We start from the raw sequence: 25,828 nt of genomic DNA, 5'->3' as shown, positions 1-25,828 counted from the left end.
CAAGTATGGTAGATGAAGGGAATGCTGTACATGTAGTGTACCTTGATTTCAGTAAAGCCTTTGATAAAGTCCCCCATGATCTTCTTGAAACAAAGCTAGTAAAATGTGGGCTGGACACTGCTACTGTTAGGTGGATTGGGAATTGGTTGACCAACCAAACCCAAAGGGTGCTCATTAATGGCACAACTTCATCCTGGAGAGAAGTGACCAGTGGGGTGCCACAGGGGTCTGTCCTGGGACCAGTACTATTTAATATTTTTATAAATGACTTGGATGATGGAATAGAGAGCATGCTAATCAAATTTGCAGATGACACCAAGTTGGGAGGGGTAGTTAATACCCCAGAGGACAGGGTCAGAGTTCAGAATGACCTCGATAGACTGGAGAGCTGGGCCATAAGCAATAAAATGGATTTCAATAGGGAGAAGTGTAAGGTACTTCACCTAGGCAGAAACAACATAAGGCACAGGTACAGGATGCGAGAGAGTTGGCTTGACAACAGTACATGTGAAAGAGATCTGCGAGTCTTAGTGGACCATAAACTGAACATGAGTCAACAGTGTGATATGGTGGCTAAGAAGGCCAATGCAATTCAGGGCTGCATCAATAGGAGTATTGCGTCTAGATCCAAGGAAGTAATACTACCACTGTATTCTGCATTGGTCAGACCTCACTTGGAATACTGTGTCCAGTTTTGGGCTCCACAATTTAAGAAGGATGTTGAAGAGTTGGAGCGTGTCCAGAGAAGGGCGACCAGAATGGTCAGAGGTCTGGAATCCATGCCCTATGATGAGAGACTTAGGGAGTTGGGTTTGTTTAGTTTGGAGAAGGTTGAGGGGAGACATGCTAGCCATGTTTAAACATTTGAAGGGATGTCATGTTGATGAGGGAACTAGCTTGTTCTCTGTTCCTCCAGAGACTAGGACACAGAATAATGGATTTAAACTAAGAGAAAAGCAATTCCACCTAAACATTAGGAAGAACTTTCTGACGGTGAGGGCTGTTCAACAGTGGAATTCAGTGCCTCAGAGGCTGGTGGAGTCCCCATCTTTGGAGATCTTTAAGCAGAGGCTGGATGGCCATCTGTTGGGAGTGCTTTGATTGTGGGATCCTGCATGGCGGGGGGTTGGACTGGATGGCCCTTGTGGTCTCTTCCAACCTTGTGACTCTAATCTGGTGAACTGAGATTGATACCCCACTCCTCCACATGCAGCCTGCTGGGTGAACTTGGACCAGTTACAGTTCTCTTCGAGCTTCTCAGCCCCACGTACCTCAAAAGGTGTCTGCTGGGGGGAGAGGAAAGGAAGGCAATTGTAAGCCAGTAGGCTTACTGAAATCCAGGTAAACAACATCAACCGCATTCCCTCGATCCAGCAAGAAAACAAGGTTGGTCTAGCAGGATCTGTTGGGGACAAATCCATGCTGACTTCCATGGATCACCAAGTTGTCCTTCAGATGCTCACCTATTGATCTCTTTAATATCTGCTCCAGTATCTTCCCTGGGACAAAGGTCAAACTGACTGGACTGTAGTTTCCCGGGTCATCCTTCCTCCCTTTTTTGAAAATTGGGATAATGTTTGCCCTCCTCCAACTGGGATAACGTTTGCCCTCCTCCAAGAAGTCTGGAAGATGATGGACAAAGGCTCTGCAAGCTCTCTAAAAAGTTCTTTGAGCACTCTCAGGTGCATACCGTCTGGTCCAGGGGATTTGTACTCATCCACTTCATCCAGTCCTCATGCATTCATGTCAACCAGCTGCCTGGATGCTGTGGCTGACCTGCTATAATCTCTAGATGAGCCTGTTCTCTTTTTCAGGGGAAAAAGTGAGGCGAAATAATTTTGTTTTATCTGGCCAAGGGCCGTAAATAAACTATCTATCTAAACTGAGGAGAAATAAGCATTGAGTCTTTCTGCTTTCTCTCTGTCAGAGTTTCACCAATTGTGCGCTGTTCTGGAGGCCTCACTTCAGAAAGGATGTGGACAGAATGGAGCGGGTGCAGAGGAGAGCGACAAGGATGATCAGGGGCCTGGAGACCAAGAAGCCCTATGAGGAAAGGCTGAAGGATTTGGGATTGTTTAGTCTGGAGAAGAGGAGGTTGAGGGGGGACAGGATTGCTCTCTTTAAGTATTGGAAGGGCAGTCACTTAGAGGAGGGCAGGGAGCTGCTCCTGTTGGCAGCAGAGGACAGGATTCGCAACAATGGGTTTAAATTGCAGGCAGAAAGGTACCGGCTGGATATTAGGGGGAAAATGTTTACAGTAAGAGTTGTTGGAAACAGCTACCCAGGGAGGTGTTGAGCTCCCCCTCCCTGGCAATCTTTAAGGAGCGGCTGGACAAGCCCTTGTCAGGGATGCTCTACGCTGATCCTGCATTAAGCAGGGGGCTGGACTAGATGGCCTGTATGGCCCCTTCCAACTCTGATTCTATCTGGCGAGCCGTTTATAATCCCAGAAGATTTCCAGGCCCCATCTAAAAGGTTGTGAGCTCGACTCTTTGTGTGTGTGTATGGGTATCAATGTTACCATAGGAAACCCTGGAAGAATAGCAAAAGTCATGGCAGCGAAGACATTGAATACAGAGTGGGTAGAAAGCAGTAATCACTTCCACACTGGACGGTGCAGACGGCAAACAGGCAAGACCTAAAGCAAGGCAAAGGAGAGCCCGCTCTGCCTCTCCAAAGCACAGCAAGCTGTGCTAAACGCCTACAGAATTTGTGCCAATAAATCCTATTCCCTACCAAAAGTCCCCACACATTTAGCACAGGATTACTTTCTGGAAATGCCAGGCATTGTAATTATGAGTAAAAATATGCACGGCTGCAGAAGACAGATGAGGGCGGGAGAGAGGACAGTAGCCGGTTCACAACTTCAGGATGTGGGGTGTGTGTGTGGGTCGGGGAGATGAGGAAAACTGAGCATCCAGATGGGAAAGGGGCGACTGCCATCTAGTGGGAGCATTTAGCTCCCGCCTGCTCACTTTTGCAAAGAAAATGGCTTTTGCAGAACTAGGTTGCCAACTCCTGGTTGGGAAATTCCTGGAGATTTGGGGATGGAGCCGGGACAGGGCAGGGTTTGGGGAGGGACTTCAGCATGGTACAGTGCCATACAGCCCCACCCCTGCTCCAAAGCAGCCATTTTCTCCAGGGGAACATCTCTGTCATTTGGAGATCGGTTGTAGTTCCAGGAGATCTCCAGGCCCCACCTGGAAATTGGCAACTTTAAGAAGAACATCAAACTTTGCCTTCAATTCAGAAAAAAAGATACTTTGTAAGTCCAAGGCAGGCTCCAGATTTGGGAGAGGGCCTTGACCAAGCCCTTTGAGAGCCAGAGTGGTAGAGTGGTTAAGAGAGGTGGTTAGGAGTGGTGGACTCTAATCTGGAGAACCAGGTTCGATTCCCCACTCCTCCACATGAGCGGCTGACTCTAATCTGATGAACCGGGTTTGATTCCCCACTTCTTCCACATGAAGCCAACAGGGTGACCTTGGGCTAATCACAGCTCTCTTAGAGCTCTCTCAGCCCCACCTACCTCACAGAGTGTCTGTTGTGGGGAGAGGAAGGGAAGGTGATTGTAAGCCAGCTTGATTGTCCTTTAAACAGTAGAGGAAGTCAGCATATAAAAAAACAACTCTTCTTCTAAATGAAATAGTTGTAGAGCAGGGGTCCTCAAACTACGGCCCGAGGGCCGGATCCGGCCCCCGGAGGGCTTTTGTCCGGCCCGGGGACCGAGAAAGCCAGTCCCCCCTTGCCCCCCTCCTCAGAGCTTTTCTGGGCTTCCTGGCCGCATGCGCCCAGCCGGAAGCCTCCCTCCCGCCCCAGTCGCCCCCTTCCCTGCTCCCTCTCCAGCCCAAAACCCCCTTTCCTGGTGGGAGGAAGAGGGCGAAGGGGGCGACTGGGCGGCGCAAGGCGGCAAGACGCCTTGTGCGCCGCCCAGTCGCCCCCTTCGCCCTCTTCCTCCCACCCTCCCCGGCCCAAAACCCCCTTTCCTGGGCACATGAGGCATCTTGCTGCCTCGCGCGCCGCCCAGTCACCCCCTTCCCCCTCTCCCTCCCAGCCTCCCCAACCCAAAACCCCCTTTCCTAGGCGCATGAGGCATCTTGCTGCCTCGCGCGCCGCCCAGTCGCCCCCTTTCCCCTCTCCCTCCCAGCCTCCCGTGGCCCTGGCGTTCCTGTTTTGGCCGCAGTCGGGCAGCGTTCTCACTACTCGGGGCTCTCTCTCCTCCCGGGAGTATTCTTGTGGCCTGGAGGTAATTGTAGGGGCCCCTTGGGGGGGTGGGCATATCTCCAGGGTGAAGAAGAAAAAGACTTGTGGCCATTTATGCACAGGAGGTTTTGCCTTGGATTTGCCGCTCTCCAGATGCACATTTTCCCCATCCGAATTCTCAGAACTCAAAAGTAAGCTCCCCCCACCCCCGGGCAGAGTTTGGAGAATTCGGATGGGGAAAATGTTCATCTGGAGAGCGGCAAATCCAAGGCAAAACCTCCCGTGCATAAATGGCCTTGGTTTTTACATGCCGACTTTCCGTACCACTAAAGGGAGACTCAAATTGCCTTACAATCCCCTTACAATCCCCAATCCCCTTTCCCACAACAGACGCCCTGTGAGGAAGGTGGGGCTGAGAGAGCTCTAACAGAGCTGTAACTTGCCCAAGGTCAGCCAGCTGGCTTCGTGTGTAGAGGTGGGGAAACCAACCAAGTTCACCAGATTAGCCTCCGTTTCTCACGTGGAGGAGTGGGGAATCAAACCCAGTTCTCCAGATCAGAGTCCCCGCTCCAAAACGCCACTCTTAACCACTACAGGGGGAAGGTCCGGCCTTGTGAGGCGGATGCTTTTCCGGAGAGCCCCCTTGGCCACCACCTCCTCCACCGCACACGTGGGGAATTTGTTCATATTTTTTTCAAACTATTGTCCGGCCCCCAACAGTGTTTGAGGGACAGTGAACCGGCCCCCTGTTTAAAAAGTTTGAGGACCCCTGTTGTAGAGGATGTTAGCAGAGGTGAGCAAATAAACCAGTCTCACATGTGCAGAGCTACACTCTGCAAAATTCACTGCAACAGCAAGGTTGTAAAGCACATTACCTAACGAGGCCTTCCAATGATACTAGTCATGAAGCACACCTGTTCTCTCCAGGAACAGAGGAGCATGCCTATTATATCAGGTGCCGTGGAACACAGGCAGGATGGTGCTGCTGCCGTCGTCTTGCTTGGGGGCTTCCTGGAGGCACCTGGTTGGCCACTGTGCGAACAGACTGCTGGACTTGGTGGGCCTGGGTCTGACCCAGCAGGGCTTTTCTGATGATCTTATGATGCACACCTGTTCTCTCCAGGATCAGAGGAACATGCCTGTTATCTTAGGTGCTTTGGAACCCAGGCAGGATGGTGCTGCTGCCGTCGTCTTGCTTGGGGGCTTCCTGGAGGCACCTGATTGGCCACCGTGTGAACAGACTGCTGGACTTGGTGGGCCTGGGTCTGACCCAGCAGGGCTTTTCTGATGATCTTATGATGCACACCTGTTCTCTCCAGGATCAGAGGAACATGCCTGTTATCTTAGGTGCTTTGGAACCCAGGCAGGATGGCGCTGCTGCAGCCGTCTTATTTAGGGGCTTCCTGGAGGCCCCTGGTTGGCCACCGTGCGAGCAGACTGCCGGACTTGATGGACCCTGGTCTGACCCAGCAGGGCCTTTCTGATGTTCTGATGCACCCTGCGTCCTGGCATGATGAGAGAGGGGGGACAGCTTCTCCCTGTCCACTCTCTCCAAGCCATGCATAATTTTATTTTACAGACCTCTCTCATGTCTCCCCTTAGCCTCCTTCTTTCCAGGGTGAACAGCCCAAAGTGTTTTAGCCGCTCCCCCTAGGGCCGTTGCTGCAGCCCCCCGCAAGGATGGGCAGGAAGCCCTTGAGCGCCCTCCTTTCCCGTGCATTCATTCATTCGCCTAGCCCCGCCCCCTTTTTTTAACGCGCGGCTCAGAAACTCCGCACCGGGCGTGCGAAGGGTTCCGGCCGAACCATTCCCACCTCGGGAGGGGTGGAGCCCGCGGAATGGTTCGCCCCGTCTTCCCGCGCGCATGCTCCCTCGCCCCTCCCGCCTCCCAGTCCGGGCCGGCCTCGCCAGGCTCCAACATGGCGGCGGCGCCCTCGCCGCCCTCCGCCTCCTCCGGCCAATCAGCGGCGCCGCTGGCGTCGCGCGGGAGGTTCGAACGCGGCGGCGGCGGTTGGCGCGGCGGAGCGGCGCTGAGGGGGACGGAGGCGGCCCTTTAACCGCCCCGCGACAGCCTCGCGAGGTAGGCCAAGCTGAGCTCAGAGAGAGGGAGGGAAAGCGGGAGGGGGGAACGGAGCTTCCCTCTGACAATAACCCTGCAAGGTCGGCCTGGCTGAGTGGGCCCAGGTCCCCGGGAAGGGAAGGGAAGGGGGATCTGAACTCGCCCTTGTTTTTACAAGCGACCTATTAATACCACCTCATCCCCCCACAAAGGAAACCCCAGACCTCGTTTTTCTCAGAGCTGCCTCTGAAGCCCCCCCCTTATGAATGATGACATTAAGAGTTAATTGGAAAAAGCCCCCCCCCCCAATGAAGATACATATTTGCCTCCCCCCCCCCAGTGCTCCCAGTCTTTTGGGTCTGGGGCCCCACAGGCTCACGTTTACTTGGTATGGGGGCCCACTTAGAAAAAACCTGGCAGGGTGTGTGTCTCTGTTTGACATGATGGGCTGTTTCAGGCCCAGACCCCCTCCCCATTTTCTTTTTTTTAATAATAATTTTATTATTATTTTTCCAAAATTATTAATCCCATAGTTTAGCAATGACATAAACAATAAAAAATAAAAACAAATAGGTAACATTGTTAAAAGATTTATCTATAATAAAGAATAGTTGACTTCCCCTACACCTCCCTTCATCTTGTGATGAATTAGTAATCTCCTTTGCACAAAATTCTAATCCTAATACTATTGTTAATATTTATTGATCTCTTTGACAGTTAGATTTTTCAAGGGAAAAAAAGATTAATAGTTAATAATATCATATAAAAGAAAGAGAAAAAAGGAAATAAGAATAAAATAAAAAGGAAAAGAAATAGTAAATCTCACCCCCGCTCCCCATTTTCATGCCCTTGAACGCATGAAGCTGCCTTATACTGAACCAGACCCTCAGTCCATCCAAGTCAGTATTGTCTACTCTGACCGGCAGCGGCTCTCCAGGGGTCTCAGGCAAGGGTCTTTCGCATCACCTACTTGCTTATTCCCTTCAGCTGGGACCTCCTGCATGCCAAGAAGAGGCTCTGCCATTGAACCACAACTCATCCCCAAACACACATGAAGCTGCCTTATACCGAATCAGACCCCCCCCCCGCACTTGGTCAATCAAAGTCAGTACTGTCTACTCAGACTGGCAGCGGTGGCGTTCTGATACCCCTCTGCCAACAGTTACAGGGCGGTAATGGATGTTACAGGGTGTTTTCTGCTGAGCTCCAGTCAAGCTCCTTTATGGCCCACCTAAGCCTTGACAGTCGTGCACCCCTGGTCTGTCCATTACTAGGCACAATTTTAAAAGGATCATTAACCCAGTTTTATCAATTGATCACATAACGGCCGTAGTTGCCGTTGCTTGTTTTTCTCTGATGTAGAATGTGTCTTTTGCAGTTTAGATATGGAACAACTTAAACCGTTATTTGATACAAGATACAGATGTTTCTAGATAGGTATATAAATGAATGCCCTGACCTGGATGGCCCAGGCTAGCCTGATCTCGTCAGATCTCAGAAGCTAAACAGTGTCATCCCTGGTTAGTATTTGGATGGGAGACCACCAAGGAATACCAGGGTTGCTGTGCAGAGGAAGGCACCGGCAAACCACCTCTGTTAGTCTTTTGCCATGAAAACCCCAAAAAGAGGTCGCCATAAGTTGGATGCGACTTGACACACAAACACAATGATGTTTTTGTGCCCGTAGCCATAAAAACCAATCAAGATTCCCAATGCTACCTTTCAAAAGCTGGTATGTAAAGAAAAAAAATTGCTTTTCCCCAGCTTCCAGTCTCCTTCCTTGTTTAAATTTAAAAGTTATCCCCCCAAAGAAATTTTAATGCGTTTGCCGTTGCAGCACACGAGCGTTTGTCAGGATGACTTCCACACCTCTCAAAGGGCGAGGGCTCCCGGGCTGCTGCCTCCTTTCTTCACCTAGAAGAGAAGGGATGCCTTTGAAGGCCGTTTTCCTCAACAGCATCCCTGGGGACACGCCTCTCAAGCACCTTGCGAAATTTCGAGCAGCTTCAACTCCTGCAGGAAGAGAAGCTGCTCCTTCTTGTCAGGCGGGCTTGGAAAACGATGCGCACAGAAGAAACATTTTCCAGTCCACTTTACTTCCCACTGGTGGCTCTTGTAAGGAAGGGTTCCTTAACATCACTGCCATAAAGCCAGTCTCTGGCGGTGGGTCAGGGTGGCTTGCCGTTCACCCCAAAGAGGAAGCTGTGACAAAGAAGGTGCTGCTGAAGCGTAAAGCGTGTGAGCCGTTGTCCCTCGAATCTCCAGCAAAATCCTCCTCCAGAACGCCATTGAGGGCGGCCATTGCCCACCAGCAGAAGCAGCTGACGGGGAGGCAACTGTCGGACACCCAGAGCACCGCAGATTTCATTGTTTCTCCTACTAGACATCTGAACCCTTTGGAAAGGCAGGATAAAAAAATCATGGCTGTGAGCGCACCAAAGGAAGACCTGTTCAAGAAGCCTCTCGGAGAGCCCAGAGGTTGGTTTTGTCCTTCGTGAGCATGTTGCTTTGCGGAAAGTTCATGCTTGAGTTGTGAGTGCGAGCTTGGCTCTGTGCCTCTGTTTCTTGGGGTTAAAGATGCTGCTGCGGTACGCTGTTGTTTTGTCCTCAACTTGTTGTTCGCCAGCCATTCTCTTGGGTCTGTGTCACTTTTAGTCTCCTGTTCTTACTTTCCCCTGTCCTAGTAACTCATGCTGTTGTATTCTGCCTTTCTTTACACCCTGCTCATTTATTTCACAAACATCTTTTCTGTTTTAATTTGGGATTTCAAAAATGTACCTCCTATCATTGCTTGCAGAATGGCCATGCCTGATTGAGTATTGGTTACCAGCGTGATGTAGTGGTTAAGAGCGGTGGTTTGGAGCAGTGGACTCTAATCTGGAGAACCGGGTTTGATTCCCCACTCCTACACATGAGCAGCAGAGTCTGATCTGGAGAACCGGGTTTGATTCCCCACTCCTCCACATGAGTGGCGGAGGCTAATCTGGAGAACCGGGCTTGATTCCTCACTCCTACACATGAAGCCAGCTAGGTGACCTTGGGCTGGTCACAGCTCTTAGAGCTCTCTAAGCCCCACCTACATCACAAGGTGCCTGTTGTGAGGAGGAAAAGAAAGGTGATTGTAAGTTGGTTTGATTCTTCCTTAAATGGTAGAGAAAGTCAGCATATAAAAAACAACTCTTCTTTTAAATGCAATAGTTGTAGAGGATGTTAGCAGAGGTGAGCAAATAAATCAGTCTCACATGTGCAGAGCTACACTCTGCAAAATTTACTGCAACAGCAAGGTTGTAAAGCACATTACCTAACGAGGCCTTCCAATAGCAGAGAGCCATCACTTACAGGCAAAGTAAGAAATGCAAGAGAAGAGAAGCACTTGACAGGCTCTGAACAGTCGACAGCATGCGCGGCAGCTGCTCCCCTGAGAGTTGAAACGGACTTTTCTTGGGAAGACTCCATCCTAATACTAGGTCTGAAGTCTGCCTGTCTAAGCCGAGAGAATGCCTGGCCATGTCGTGCAAGCGTGTAGAACAGTGGTTCCCAAACATTTCAGGCCGCAGCCCCCTCAATTCCACAAACTCAACCCCAGCGCCCCTTATCCTACTAAAAGCATTATTCAAAATAGGGGTTTGCATGACTCACTGAAGAAGATAATAACAATACGATTTCAAAACAGTAACAATTAATTGCACATCTATTCAAAATCAATTTAAAACTTTTAGTTGAAATTTATTCAACAAAACTGGTGAACTTGATCCAGTCATACCAGCTCTTCTGATAATTTCTATCAAATTTGCCAGAATGGCGCCTTAGCTTGATCTATTGTAAATTAGTGAACAACGCAGTTGAAGGGGCCCACCTCTAGTGCCCCCCCTGCTGCCCCCTTGCCTCTTAGTGTCCTCCTAGGTAATCCCACCGCCCCCCAGGGGGTGGTACTGCCTACTTTCGGAACCACTGGTATAGAAGCAGCAGCCAGGGGACCCCCTCCCCCCACGTAGCATTAGAAATTGGAAGGAGGACCAATTAGTTGACCAGGCCTGATTAAGGTAGGGAAGGCAGTAAAGGCCAGAGACAGGGTTGCTAAGTCAAAAGCAGGAGATAAAATCCCTGTCAGAAATGTAGCATCATGTAACATGCTGAAAGAAAGAGAGCAGAGCTAGAAAACCCCCAAAACATTTCACTAAGGGCCTAAAATAATTTCTTCGATTGTGTAATGGTGTGCAAATTTAAATTGGGAATTTTGTGATATGGAGTGATTGCTGTGATCTGCTTGTTCTTGGATTTGAGCGTCTGAAGGAGCTCTCTCTTCAGTTTCACAGCCCGTCCGTTTAGCAACTAACAAAACAGTGACCTTGGCAGCAGCTGACCCTGTGGTTCCAGAATCTCCTCACAAGTTCTTCTCACGCATGAAACAGAGGGCAGAACAGAAACCAGTGGAGCGAGGTACTTCTGCCCAAGGTGGACTGTCCACCAACTGGCTGGCTTTATATTTGTGTCCGGGCCCAGAATGGTATCCTCTTGTCTTAATGCTGAAACAGGAATGTCGGCTCTATCTTAAAGGAAGCAAACTTTCCCATGCTCCATTTTACCCCCTAGTTTCAAAGTTGTGTAGAAATCTTACAAAGTGCTCCAAGGGGAAAGGCAGAGATACAGGAACCAGACCCCCTCGTGAGGTGGTGGATTCTTCATTGCTGGAGGTTTTAAAGTACTGGTTGGATACTTTCTTGTCGAGGATATAGTAGTTGTAGTTCCCGTGTTAGCAGGCAGTTGGACTAGATGACTGTGGCGGTCCCTTCCAAATCCGAGATAAAATAAAATAATACCTTCTGAAATGTTTCAGTGGAAAAAATGCTTTTCTCTTCCCTCACAGCCCAAAGTGTTTGTTGTCCTCCCATCTCCCCCGTGCACAAAATATTCTGAGATTACAGTAAGGTTCCAGTCCGGAACGAAGATTGTAGGCAGCCTTCATTCCACTCCCCTTAATAGTATCATATCCTTGGTGTTGAAAATACACACCGGAGGCATCTTAAGCTGTTTGGCATGAGCTCTCTCAAAATATTTGATGAGGAGAAGGTTTGGTTGGTCCTGCAGCTAATTGTCTAGCATCCCAAATAAGCATTAATCAGGCAAGGTATTATTTCCTAGTTCTAAAAATTTGGAATTTCCCCATAATGTGTGTTTTAATCTGTATAGTCTCTTTCAGTCCAGTGTAACAGGTAATACCGGTCAAAAGAGGAAAAGGGAAATAACCCCAAATGAATTGAATTAAGAACCAAAAAAAAAAAGTTAAGACAATATAAATGTATGGGCTGAATATGTATACGGTAAGTTAAAAGCATAAATCTAAACAAATATAGGAACATATATACAATATTCCTTAAACACATATCCTGGCCTCAGTTATAGCCTCACAAATGTGCATAAATACGAAGAACCATTATTGACCCTGACCAAACACTTTTCGGCCCACTGGCCTTCTTCAGTGGTCAAATAATATAGATATTAGGCTCCAGACATTAAAATAATACGTAATCTCTAAGACCAAGGTGAAATGTAACAGTAATAACACTCTGACCAAAGGCAACGATATAAAACAGAGGCCCCTTGCTTAGTGTTTTGCTGCCCTGGTCAGGTCCATGTATCCTAGATGGTGATTCAGTTGTGTGCCTTTCTCTCCTGGGCCAAGAATGAAGTGATGTGTGGAGCCAACTGGAATACTGGGCCAGCATCCTCCTGGTAGTGGGAAGTGCCTACAAGCTGCATCTGGCTTATGGTGACGCCATAGGGTTTTCAAGGCAAGAGACGCTTAGAAATGGTTTGCCACTGCCTGTCTCTGCATAACAACCTTGGACTTCCTTGGTGGTCTCCCATCTAAGTACTAACCAGGGCCGACCCTGCTTAGCTTCTGAGATCTGATGAGATTGGGCTAGCCTGGGCCATCCAGATCAGGGCAAAAGTTAAATAGAGGAGGTTTGCCACTGCCTGCCTCTGCGTAGCAACCTTGGACTTCCTTGGTGGTCCCCCATCTAAGTGATAACCGGGACGGACCCTACTTGGCTTCTGAGATCTGATGAGATCGGGCTAGCCTGGGCCACCCAGATCAGAGCGCATCCTCCTAGCAAGTGTGGAATAGCGCTGGTGATACTGTCTCACAATATCCTATCCTTGCCTACCCAATCCATGTCTAGGGATGAGACCAGCTTTCTGGTCAATGTTGATGTTTCTGGGATGCCTTCATGCTTGCTAAATGTACTTGGGAATCTTAAGGCATCTGTAGTCCCTCTACTGGGATGCATGTATACAAGTTGGTGGGGTACCTGCTGTGTGGGGGACTCATCGTTCTGAAGGATCTGGAGTAGTGGATTAACTCAACCTAGGGTCTTAATTTTCCAAGGAAGGCTTCAGTCATCAAATGGGTGTGGCCTGAATGGTAATTTATTAACAGGATTGTTCTTAATGTTCTCTGTAGCACATTCTTCACCTTACCAAGCCAAGCAAAATGGTCCCCTTTCAGCTCCAGCGAAGCAGCCTGTAACAACATCTTATGCAGCTGAAGAACAGCTAAATGATCTCAGTGAAGGGTATCCGAACACCACCTGTGGTCAGGATGATGCTTTTCTCTTGGAAGTAACAGAATTGGAAAATGACACCTTTAACGCTAATGCCGCAGATGTGACCTGTGGTCCAGATCCTCACATGCCACTTGCTAGGCTTCCTCAAGAGGAAAAGGCTTTGCCGGAATGCAACCAGAAGCCAGGCCAGAGCGGGGTGCCTGTGTTGGAGGCCGAACATCAGAGGGCTTCACAAGACTTGCGGGATATACTTGCTACTCCAAAAGTCCATATACCCAGGAAACAAAAACCAGCTGATGCAACTTTCAAGGTGCCCTCGAGTGTCCCATGCAGGGATACAGCCTACGGCAACACACCTGAGGAGGTAGGAAGGTCTTTCATTGTGTTTTTCCAGTTTGGCTAATACTTGGTGAGCCTAAGGAAGTCTGAAGGGCTTCAAGTACTTGAAGGGCTGTCAGACGGAGGATGGTGCCGAGTTGTTTTCTGTTGCCTCAGAAGGTCGGATCAGAACCAGTGGGCTGAAATTAAATCAAAAGAGTATCCATCTAGACATTAGGAAGAATTTTCTAACAGTTAGAGCGGTTCCTCAGTGGAACAGGCTTCCTCGAGGTGGTGAGCTCTCCTTCCCTGGAAGTTTTTAATCAGAGACTAGATGGCCATCTGTCAGCAATGCTGATTCTATGACCTTAGGCAGTTCGTGAGAGGGAGGGCATCTTGGCCATCTTCTGGGCATGAAGTGGGGGTCACTGGGTGTGTGTGGGGGAGGTAGTTGGGGGGTTCCTGCATTGTGCAGGGGGTTGGACTAGATCACTGGTTCCCAACAGGGGGTCCGTGGACCCCCAGGGGTCCGCGAGAACTAAATTAAGGTCCGCGAAACAAAGTTATAAAGTTCCCGGAATATAACCAGACCGAATCAAAAGATACCCAAAAGCTGATTCGCAATCCTTTTGGTATTGCTGTTGAAGAGGTTGCAGAAGAAATCCAGGAAGAGCTCATTGAATTCCAAAATGATAGGCACTGTAAGGATGCATTTGAATCAGTTTCTCTTGAAGAGTTCTGGTGTAAAAAAGCAATTTCATATCCTACAGTTCGGGGATTCGCCTTGCGATATCTTATGCTCTTCTCCACAACTTATTTATGCGAACAAGGTTTTCTGCTTTGCTTATAATTAAGAACAAGACCAGAAATCGATTGGAAGCAAGTGATGATATTTGTGTAGCTCTGAGCAACAGTATTAGCCCCAGAATTGCCCAGCTTGTAAAAAGAATGCAAGCTCACAAATCACATTGATTTTCAATTAAAAATCCTCTATTATAAAAAATATATTCAAATATTATTCTGAGTTTAATGTTTAACTAACAGTTATGATTAAAGTTTATTTTCAAATTCTCGGAATTTTTATTTTGAACCTTGGGGTCCCTGCACTGAACAAAAATGTCCTAGTGGTCCCTGGTCAAAAAAAGGTGGGGAACCACTGGACTAGATGGTGGTCCCTTCCAACTCTATGATTCTAATCGGCACCCTTCCTTATTCAGATGTCATGCTTGATTCATGTCTCTGGGCTGGATCTTGTCGACTGTGTCAGCGCAGGTGCTCACACAGGTAGACCGCTCCCTGTACCCCAATCGGCCTCTTGAACACAGAGCTGTTGCTCAGTGTCACGGGAGTCCCCTGAACAGAATGCCATTGGGCAGTGTGTGTGTGGGGGGGGGGGGTTTGCTGTAAAGAGAGGAAATGAGATATTGCCCCTCCTTATTCTTCCACCAGCCCAGGTTAGAGATGTGAATTTTGGAAGTTTTTAGCCGCAGGAAAAAACCTGAGGTTTTATTGGTGGAGAAATTGACATTTTGGGGAAATCTGAAATATATGTACCTAGCAAGCTTAATTTAACAACATAAAATGTGTCATGTATAACTTAGTTAACATATACTATTGTACTAGTGTACTATTTGGTATATTTATGGATTGAGAAAGTTGAACATTTCTGTGCCTTCTTTCACCATAGCACCATTATCTTAATACAGGTTGAATATCCCTTAACCAGACTATCAAGGGTCTGTATTTCGGATCTTTCCATATTTTGGGAATTTTTGCATAAACATAATGAGATATCTTGGGGATGGGACCCCAGTCTAAACATGAAATTCATTTATGTTTTATATATACTTTATACACATAGCCTGAATGTAAGTTTAAACAATATTTTTAAATAATTTTGTGTACATTGAACCATCGATGGCACTGCTGAGGGCCTGTGAGTAATGCCTGCGTGCCGGCCCAAAAGGTCCGGTTTTTGGATTAGTCTGGATAGTGGATGTCTGGGTAAGGGGATCCTCAACCCGTATTTTCCATCAGAAAGATAGGGGGGGGGGACTTGAAAGAGGAAAACAGTCTATAGTAAACAAAAGAATTATTTGGATGAGAAGTAGAATAGATAGAACTACTAGCATATTTAGATATAAACATAATTCTGAAAACACTAAATACTTCAATATCGTGTTATAATTAAACACATGAGAGCATATTAATTGTTGCCAAAAGTGGTAAGCTGCAGTACTGCAGTCCAAGCTCTGCTCACGTCCTGAGTTTGATCCCGACAGAAGTTGGTTTCAGGTAGCTGGCTCAAGGTTGGCTCAGCCTTCCATCCTTCCGAGGTCGGTAAAATGAGTACCCAGCTTGCTGGGGATAAAGGGAAGATGACTGGGGAAGGCACTGGCAAACCACCCCGCAAACAAAGTCTGCCTAGTAAACGTCGAGATGTGACGTCACCCCATGGGTCAGGAATGACCCGGTGCTTGCACAGGGGACCTTTACCTTTTTAAACAGAAACAATTCTTTAAAATGTTGTATATGTCTACAGTATTAATGGCTATTTTTTTCATAGTTACCCCAAATTTCCCAATTTTTCTGTTGGAAAAATTGGAGGGAAAAAAATGGAAAAACACACAAACCAAACCCTTTATATTCTGACCCTTCATATCTCTAGCAGAGCATCTGGGTCAAAAGCGAAGTGTGCGTGTGGGGAGGTATCGGCTGCCCGCCCCTCTCCACACCAGCCCTCTGGCATTTTATCTCTGGATGTCTTCTGAGAGATTCTTAGTATCACCTCTTTATGTATGTATGTATGTATTTTAAAACATTCATTAGCCACCTTTCTCCCAAGTGGAACTCAAGGCGGCTTACAACATAAATAAAACATTAAAATAAATTTAAGACCCAGAATAAAAACAACAGCTATTAAAAATACCAATAAAAAGTCAACAATTTAAAACCTCCAGTTAGGAATGCCAATCAAAACGCTGTGGGGCTCAACACTTGTAGGAGCCGTTTCTTTGAGTCTTACCCTGGTTGGGAAAATGCAGCCGTGTTAAGGGAACTTCTGGCCTGTGACGTAGGAAGTGCCTGCCTGCAGCCCTTCCCTAAGAGTGTTATTCAGAGTCTTCTCGGAGCCGCTGCATATAGCTGTGCAAGTTTGTGTTGTGGTGGGCTGTCACCTACCCCTACTCTGGTCATCCTTTCTTCGCTGCTGCAGAGGGAGGGCAAGGCTGCCTCCTTGCCCCGAATGCTGCCCCGTCCTCATTCCTGGTGCTCCCTGAGACAAGGCCTTTGGGGAAGAGTTGAGCCGAAGGGGGTAACGTGGCCTTTGAAAGAAATTGCCATTTGCTTAGAAAATAGAAATAGAAATTACCTTGAATTGTTTGGCAGAGACTTTTCATGAGGAACAACTGGCAAAACTTTTATAGTTGTGCTGGTGTGAACGTCATGGGCCTTGGAGCATAATTTGACAATCCCTGAGAAGGGTATCTGGTGTTCTAAGAAATTGGAGATGTCATTTCTCTGGTGTCTTGTTTATTCATTTCTGTTTTGTGTAAGGTCAGAACCACCTGCTAACCCCAAGCCTCACAGGGCTTGCCTATGTTCCTAAAATAGGGGGTGTCAAAGAAGCTCCCCAACCTGTCTCCATCAGTTGAAGGCTGCTTTGGTTTAGTCAAAAGTTTCCCCAAAGGGACAAAACATTAAACTCCAGGCTTTAACCCCAAGTTTAATCAGTAGCTGCCACCAACTCTGGACCAAAAGTTAAGCCTCCAGGCACAGGGTCCAGAGTAACCCCTGACAAGCTTCAAAAGTTAATTGCAACTCTTACCCTGCAAGGTAGAGGCCTGCCAGGGAAAGATTACACTCCCAAAATGTCTTAGGTTATTTGGTAGGTGGTTTTTACACTCAAACAAGGCACTTAGAATTTAGGCTTGGAATCCCAAAATCAAAAGACATAGTCCATTTAAAGGCTAACAATTTATTTATCAAAGTTATGCTGGTTTACAGGAAGGAAAAGTCATGAAATTTCAAGCAAGAAAATAATAAACTATTTAGCATAGCTAGCTAATACATTCAAAAGCCTTTTTGGTTCAAAAGGATTGGCAAAGGTTTCTTGCATCAGGTTTATAGTTACCAACTTCCCAAAGATGCTTCCAGCATTCAAGTTTCAAAAGATTGTCCAAAGGTTTCTCCAAGCAGGTCAGCTTGACCAGTTTCCCCCTCAAGGGCCAAAATCAAATGGGTTGTGATGCCGCCAGCACAGCTGCTGTACCCCAAAGTGTGCATAGTTTGTTTAGGGTTGGTCTGTCCTTATATTCGTTTTCTCAAAAGGATGAGCTCATAGAAACCAATCGAGAAAACGAAAGCACTTAGCTGGTAATTAATCACTTGGCCAGAAATGCTGACTCCTTAAGTGATGTGTTCATGTGAGGAAGCTTACAGAACTACCTGCACCTGGACATTGTCATAATGGCTGACCGATTAATTACTGTAGCACACACGGATTTGCATTCCAGATAGGTGAGAGGAGACTTTAACGAGCACCAGCTGGGGCCTATCTTGTTCCCTCCACCAAAAGCAGTTTTCAAAGTGTAACTATTTTACTGCTCCAAAATCATAATAACACAAAACTCATAGGCCTCCCAGGCCTGAACCAAAGAAATAACACACTCCAAGAAATTGAAAGGTCAACTTCTTGACGGGGGAGGTGCTACATTGGGGTAAGGTGCTCAGAAGAGCCACAGCTAGATGTGTCAAAGAGCCACATCTGGCTCCCAAACCACTATCACTGCTCTAGTATATCAGTGGGAACACGTGCCTTCTCACCTCCCTGCCCACCATGACATCTAGATACATGCACTGCGCCCAATATGTCAGGCTCTCCACATACGAACTCCAAATGCATGGTTCTTACTCTTCAAGCACATTTTAAGTGAACTGGGCATGTGATCGCACTGCCCCCGCATGTCTGTAGCTCAGTTGGGTTGCCCCACCTCCAGGTTGGGCCTGGAAATCACCCAGAATTACAACTGATCTCCCCAACAACAGAGATCAGTCCTCCTGGAGAAAATGGCAGCTTTGGCAGGTGGACTGTGTAGCATGGTACCCTGCCCAGATCCCTCTCCTCCCCAAGTTCTTCTCCCCCTCCACATCTCCAGGTTTTCCCCCACCCAGAGTTGGCAACCCTAATCCCAGGTTGCCGCTCTATTTTGGTTGGTCACGCTCTCCTTTCAGTGAAGGCAGAAATGATATCCTTAACAGTTTTCTTGTTTTTGCTCACGAAGGTGCAGCAGCAAATTGTTCTCAGCCACTGGAGACTCAAGGTGCTGAACGACACCAAGGTGATCCTGGAAGGAAAACGAAGGCAAGTGCCCCGGCCGAAGGCTGGCTCACTGCTTTTATATTCTACCCTTCTCTCGGGGAACTGAGGACTTAATTTTGAATGCTGGGGCTCTTCCCATCATCCTCTTGGAGACAAAAAGTAGCTGCTGTCCTTTGCCTCTGACTCCTTCTTGGTCGTTGTTCATTCTTTTCCCGCCTGCAGCGTGAGAGTAAAGAAGTCCCAAGAGCGCCACTTCATCCTACACCTTCTTCCTTTGCATTTTTGTGTCTTTCCAGTTGCAATCTCTTAACGTTTAATTGTCATCTGACTGTTTAAACACCGTGCAGACCACGGGAGGGGAAGAACACCGCCAGAGCAAATAAAATGAGTAACATCAGTACAACAGTTCTTTAAAAAAAATTTTTTTTAAAGACAAGCAGCATTAAAATAATAAAACAGAGAGATAGAGCAGGGGTCACTGGGGGAGTGGGGGGGAGGAAGTTGTGAGTTTCCTGTGTTGTGCAGGGGGTTGGACTAGATGACCCTTGATCCCCCTTCCAGCTCTGTGTTGCGATAACAGGCAAGCCAGGCAATGCAAAGAGGTTCGGGCCCCTTCAAAGTTCCTCCAGTCCTATCTTGAGCGATTTCTGGAAGCCCATCTGAATCCATCGGGCTATGGGGCCAGCTCACCATAATCAATTCCCCCATCCCTGTTGGACTCTTGGTAGCCCTGTGAGTTTAAACCCCAGCAAGTAGTGATCTGTCTATGACAAGGGGGGTGTCTTCAATCCTCCCCCTTCAGATCACCTTCTTCCTGCCCTGATCAAAGTGCCTGATCAAGCACAATGTCGAGGGGCCTTTTATTACCTGAGATGGGTCCATGGTTGTCACGGAGACCATGAAATCCTGAGCTGCTCCCGGCAAGGCAGCCTCAGCCCGGATACTGAAGTCCCCCAAATCAGCCAACCGAGGAGTGGGCATGTTCATGGAGGAGAGGGGTATTCATGGCTACTAGTAAAAATGGATAGTAGTCATGATGCATCCCTATTCTCTCCAAGATCAGAGGAGCATGCTGAATATATTAGGTGCTGTGAAACACAGGCAGGATAATTTATGCTGACCTTTGGCTGTAATAAATAAGTAAATAAAAATAAACAGGCAGGATAATGCTGCTGCAGTCATCTTGTTTGTGGGTTTCTAGAAGCACCTGGTTGGCCGCTGTGTTAACAGACTGCTGGACTTGATGGGCCTTGTTCTGATCCAGCAGGACCTTTCTTATGTTCTTATGGCATTTAAAAGTCAGATAATGAGGCCCAGCGGGGTGTCGATTCAGGCACCAGCATCACCCTGGCTGGAAGAGCAACCCAAAGGAGCAACAGCAGGCAGTTGACCGCTGCCCCTTGCCTGGCCTGCTCTTCTCCCACCACCGTACCTCCCCCTACCCCACACCCTGTTGATCGCCCCTCCCCATTCCGCTCCCCCAGGTGCATACCCAGCCAGCAGGTGAGACAAGACAGACAACAGTCCGGGTACCAGCCCTCACCTGGCTCTGGACAGGACACTGACACAGAGATGACAAGCTCTCACCTGGCATATATATATCAGACAACAGAAAAGCATGCTCCCTCCCTCCCTCCTGTATTAAAAAATGGAGGCCCAGACCCAGCTTCTTTTGCACCTTACCTGCAAGTTAAAGTCATAATTTTGTTTATTCCTTGCATTCTCCTCCCACCATCTTCAGCAGAACACCGGCCAGTGCATGCCCTGGAGCTCCCTCGCCTCCCTGGGCCAGAGGTCAGAAAGAGCCCTCGGCAGGGTGCAGAGCAGTAGAAAGTAATTTCCTCAGTTGGGAACTCCGTGCCCTTTGCACCGTCCCATCTGTTACGCCTGCCTTCCACATTGCCTAGCTGCCTGCTGCTTGTCTGTCTGTCGGGGACTCGCATTGTCCTGGTGGGGTGCTGCAGGCAACCAGAAGGCCCCCTCCCTCGCCTCTTCATGACCCCAGAAGTTCCAGCTTCCAAAGGTGGTGGGTCTTGCTCACGTCCTGGGGGAAAGAAGCACCCTTCCCTGACCTGTGTGTGTTAAGTGCCATCAAGTCGCTTCCAACTCGCATCAATCCTATGAATCCATGTCCTCCAAAACGTCCTGTCTTTAACAGCCTCGCTCAGGTCTTGCAAACTTAGGGCCATGGCTTCCTGTATTGAGTCAATCCATCTTTTGTTGGGTCTTCCTCTTTTCCTGCTGCCGGCCTCAACTTATCCTAGCATGACTGTCTTTTTCCAGTGACTCTTGTCTTCTCATAATATGACCAAAATACGATAGCCTCAGTTGAGTAATTTGAGCTTCTAGGTTCAGTTCAGGCTTGATTTGATCTAGAACCCACTGATTTATTTTTTGGCAGTCCACGGTATCCGTAACACTCTCCTCCAACACCACATTTCAAAGGAATCTACTTTCTTCCTATCAGCTTTCTTTAATTTCCAGCTTGCACACCCATACATAGTAATAGGGAATACGATGCCTGACCTACTCCCCAAATTTCTCTGGGCTGTCACGTTCCTCCTCACCTCTGGGAAAGCTGGAGTGAAATGCAGAACATTGCCGGCTTCCCTGTTGTTGCTTTATTGTTCCCCATAGTTACTTTGGGGGCGGGCAGGGAGGAGCTAGAGGCAACTGCGAGTAGCGACGAAGATTCTCCGGTTGCCTGACAGGTAGCGACAGGATTCATTCTGTGGAGTGTGATGAGAAGAGAAACTAGTGGCTGGCGAAGGAGGAAAGGGAAGGGCCATTGCTTGCTGCAGATTGGCCGCGCCCTTTGTGGTAGCATCCACTGCCCCTTCTCAGACATGTCCACAGGCCCTAAAGTTGGAGACCCCCGCTTTTCTCTATGAAACCCCTTTGTCTGCCCATCCCTTTCCTTTTAGAGGGATGAAAGACATTTATTGGCACAGCAATGCGATTGTGGAACGAATTGCGCACAACCAAGTTAAAACCTCATCTGGAAACGTCTATGTCTTAGAAGGCCAAATGGATGCAGCTACCATGAGGAAAGAAGGTAAGAGAACTTGACCCCTTGCCTCTGGTGAGTCCGGCCTTCCTTTGGGATCCCTTGGTGGCCAGCGTTTCCCCTTCCCCCTCTGGAGATACTGAGGCCCACTGGGTGGCACCATCTCCCGCCTCTGCTGCCACAGAGTGCGACCAGCTTGCTTGGCCAAGGTTTTCAGCCCACCCCTGCCCTCAGCAGCACCCAAAAAGAGGGCGAAGATTTGCCAGTGAGTGAGGGCCTGGTCTCCACAGGCAGCAGAATGAGGTGGTGGGACGGATGGTACCACTCCAGTGTATGGGCGAAGAATTATATTTTGAAAGGTGCCCTTGTGGTCTCTTCCAACCTTGTGTGATTTTGTGATTTGTGCCCTTGATTTTAAGACGAAGCTGCTAACAAATAGAAAATTGGCACGGGGAAAAAAAAGACTGGATTAGAATCGCTCTCTGTCTTGTGCTAGAGCAGGGGTCGTCCCCCTGATGGTAGGTGTAGCTGCAAAATGACTGTTGTCGGCGGCAGAGGATAGGACTCGCAATAATGGGTTTAAATTGCCCACGGAAAGGTACCAACTTGATATTAGAAAAAAAAATTGTACAGTAAGAGTTGTTCAACAGTGGAGTCGGCTACCTAGGGAGGTAGTGAGCTCCCCCTCACTGGCAGTCTTTAAGCAGAGGCTGGACAAGCACTTGTCAGGGATGCTGTAGGCTGATCCTGCATTGAGCAGGGGGTTGGGCTAGATATCCTGTATCCTTTCAACTCTATGATAAGGTCCCAGGTTCAATCCTCCACATCTCCAAGTAAAAGGATGAAGTGGTAGGTGATAAGAAAGATCTACCTAGGGAGGTGGTGAGCTCCCCCTCGCTGGCAGTCTTTAAGCAGCGGCTGGACAAGCACTTGTCAGGGATGCTCTAGGCTGATCCTGCATTGAGCAGGGGGTTGGACTAGATGGCCTTTATGGGTCCTTCCAACTCTATGCTTCTATGATGGTACCAGGACCCCGGACTTCCTTTGTGGGCCGACCCTGCTCAGCTTCTGAGATCAGACAAGATTGGGCTAGCCTGGACCATCCAGCTCAATGAAAGGGTGTAATTCTACTTAGGATGGCATTGTAAGAATACTATTTCCAGTCTCTGAAACTGGATCTGGTTTTAAAATGAGCTGTCTGAAAACAATCTCTACAAAAGGCTGTGTGCTGGGGGGGGGGGGCTGCTGCCATTCTAATTTCTCAGGGTGTGTCCAGATGAGCATTCTTGGTCCCTGTTATGTGATTTTGTAGAAAATGTAAGTTTCCTCCCTTGTCCTATTCTTTCTCCAGAAATATGATGTGAAGTAAACACACTCATGCTAAAACATAACAAATGCCCCAATGCTGTGTCTTGTTTCAAACAGGAATACCAACAAAATTCATAACGAAGTTTGCGTTTGGAATACCAAAAAATTGGAAAGCATACGTTCACGATCTACTCCATTCTTTGAAGAGGTAAATGTAGCCAAAAAGCATTGATTCGTTGCTCAGGAATCACAGTAAGAAAGGCAATTTGTTACTTTTGTACTTTTGGGGAGTAAGTTTCGTTGACATCATTGGTTTTGTGTGTGGCTGCCGGTTGCAACTGTCCCTCAAGCCCTGTTGTGATGGGGAAATGCTGGCCGAAGGAAGGCCTCTCTTCCCTTCCCCTCTACCCTTCAACCATGAAGACTCAAGGCCCATCATGTCACACCCCTTTCCAGCAGCAACCAGGACTGAGCGCCTGCTGTGGCACCACCTAGACCAGCGCCTGCCTCAGCCTCCGGGCCCCAAACCCAGTTCCAAACGAGCTTCCGCTACATCTTTGAGGCCGGCTTTCTGTCCCCCATCCCTGCTTCTGCCCACTCCGTCAGTTGGTCCTGATTTATTCTGTATCCCAGTCTCCCACCGCCCCTGGTCTCTGCTGCTGCATGCTGACGTGGTCCGTTTGGAGAGCTGCTCCTCTCCTGCTCGAGCACTTTGAATCATGGAAGCATAGAGTTGGAAGGGACCACTAGGGGCATCTATCCAACCCCCTGCACAATGCAGGAAATTCACAACTACCCCCCACACCCCTAGTGACCCCTACTCCATGCCCAGAAGATGGCCAAGATGCCCTCCCTCTCATCATCTGCTTAAGGTCATAGAGTCAGCATTGCTAACCTCTGCTTCAAAACCTCCAAGGAAGCAGAGCTCGCCACCTCCAGAGGAAGCCTGTTCCATTGAGGAACCGCTCTAACTGTTAGAAAGTTCTTCCTAATGTCTGGATGGAAACTCTTGATTTAATTTCACCCCGTTGGTTCTGGTCCGACCATCTGGGGCAACAGAAAACAACTCGGCACCCTCCTCTATATGGCAGCCCTTCAAGTACTTGAAGATGGTTATCATATCCCCTCTCAGCCTTCTCCTATCCAGGCAAAACATACCCAGCAACTTCAACCTCCCCTCATAGGACTTGGTCTCAAGACCCCTCACCATCTTGAATACCCTCCTCTGGACCCATTCTAGCTTGTCTACATCTTTCTTTTAGTGTCTGTCTTGCGGCCCTGTCTGCCCATGACCGTGGAGAGCATGAAGGAAGGGCCATCCTCTTGCAGCTTTGACCAGCAGTCGTATGACAACACTGTTTTCCCGTGTGTGTTTTGTAGACGCTGCTCCGGGTTCACAAAAGGCCTTCTTGTCAGATCAGGCTCACTAACTCCCCAGAGCCGGCTTGCTGGGAAGGACGGACAACAAATTTGAAAAATAAATAAAAATAAAAATAACTCTGTTTTCAATGAATTTCCCAGGAATGCACAGAGTTCTAGGAAAGTGCAAAAATCCTATGATTCATGTGAAGATAATGATGAGACAGAAGATTCCGTGCAGACACCAGAAGGAGCAGGCGGGGAAGAGCCACCTCCCAATATTAAGCGGAAACAAAGAACAAAAAACTGCACTTATGAAGTATTGCAACTGAAGATCGGAAACCCAAGTAGGTCCATTTGTTGTTCCTTCAGCCAATCTTGGAGGGCTGTGCTAGCCCTCAAGTTCTTTCTTGAATAATGCAACATTATTCATTCATTGGCAAGCGTTTCTTGTCTTATACAATGACTGAATGGCTCTCTGATAAAAAAGGAAAGGGCCTCTGCTTTGTGGTCTGGATTGGGCCCCCACCCACTCCTCGGCTTGAGCAGGGCTCAGGATGGTTCCTAGTGGGGAGGGGGACTCTCTCCCCCCTCCCCCCCCATCGCCTTTGTCCTGCTACTTGGCTCCTGCTCAGGCCACAAAATGCCATTTTAATTTTGCTCCAAAAGGCGTTGGCTGCTTGTTCCTGTGAAACTCTCGTATATCGCGACTTCCTTCTGCATTGGATGTTTTCCACTGTCGTGGCCGTGGCTGTTCCCGTGCTACGTGCAGTGGTGGCCTTTCGGTTATGTGCCCATCGTGCAGTGCTGAGGAGTGGATTGTGTCCAGTGTTTGGTTTAAGAGGCACGTTGTTCTGTGGGCAAATGCTCTTGGGCTTCCCTTCTAAATCTTCAGCATTTCACTTTATCGCACTCTCCATGGACAACAGAAAACAACTCGGTACCCTCCTCTCTATGACAGTCTTTCAAGTACTTCAACATCTTTGTTGCCCTCCTCTGGACCCGTCCCAGCTTGTCTACATCCTTCTTAAATTGCGATGTATTTTCACCCCACATTTCAGCCAAAAATTGGTCCCTTCGTATCTCGTATGTAGGTATCAATGTAGAGAGGCCCAACGTAAGAAAGGGTACCTGGCTGCTGCCTCTTGTCCCTCAGCCTTCCCAGGATTCATGTTGGGGTTGGTATTTGCAGCTCATCTTGCGGTTCAGAGTAGGGAGGAGACTGTTTCCTGCTGCTGAGGAGAGGTTGTTTTTTTTTTGGTCTTGATCAGGCAAGCAGCAAAAGACACCCCAATTGCAGCATGACCCCAACGCCAGCTTCACCCGTAGCGGCCGGCGCGTTAAGCCCCCACTACAGTACTGGTGCGGTGAAAGGATCGTTGTTGATCAGGGGCTAAATGTGACGATTACCAAAGGCAGCATCAACTACTTGACTCCTGTAAGTTTGGGTTTTTTTCCTCTCCTGCCGGTATGTTTTATCTCTGTTCTAGAATGTCTAGAAACTCTGATAGGAGGCTGCTTACTGCAGAGCTTGAGAGAGAGAGAGAGACCAGCTTTCGATAGACTGCACTGGTTTCACTTTCTTGCTTCTCTTAATACTGGGAATCCCAGGGGGTGGGGGGCTGTTAGAAAATGCTTGGCCGGGTCCTCTAGTCCCTGACTCTGGGGATACCTCAATCCCTTGGGGA

General features: G+C 48.3%; 1 protein-coding gene across 1 annotated transcript in view; it reads left to right on the top strand.

The window, feature by feature from the left end:
* Positions 1 to 8,187: 8,187 nt before the first annotated feature.
* Positions 8,188 to 25,828, top strand: part of MIS18BP1 (MIS18 binding protein 1) — a 32,609-nt gene continuing 14,968 nt past the window's right edge. Inside the window, exons 1-8 of the mRNA XM_056851081.1 lie at positions 8,188 to 8,737; positions 12,726 to 13,192; positions 18,429 to 18,508; positions 21,391 to 21,521; positions 22,899 to 22,989; positions 24,321 to 24,474; positions 25,065 to 25,080; positions 25,412 to 25,578. Of these exons, the coding sequence (XP_056707059.1) occupies positions 8,188 to 8,737; positions 12,726 to 13,192; positions 18,429 to 18,508; positions 21,391 to 21,521; positions 22,899 to 22,989; positions 24,321 to 24,474; positions 25,065 to 25,080; positions 25,412 to 25,578 (1,656 nt within the window). The remainder of the gene's footprint in view (positions 8,738 to 12,725; positions 13,193 to 18,428; positions 18,509 to 21,390; positions 21,522 to 22,898; positions 22,990 to 24,320; positions 24,475 to 25,064; positions 25,081 to 25,411; positions 25,579 to 25,828) is intronic.

The sequence above is a fragment of the Euleptes europaea genome, chromosome 6 (assembly GCF_029931775.1).
Source record: "Euleptes europaea isolate rEulEur1 chromosome 6, rEulEur1.hap1, whole genome shotgun sequence".
NCBI classification, from domain to species: Eukaryota; Metazoa; Chordata; class Lepidosauria; order Squamata; family Sphaerodactylidae; genus Euleptes; species Euleptes europaea.
Note: the sequence above shows the minus strand (reverse complement) of the source record. Positions and strands in the feature narration are given on the sequence as shown.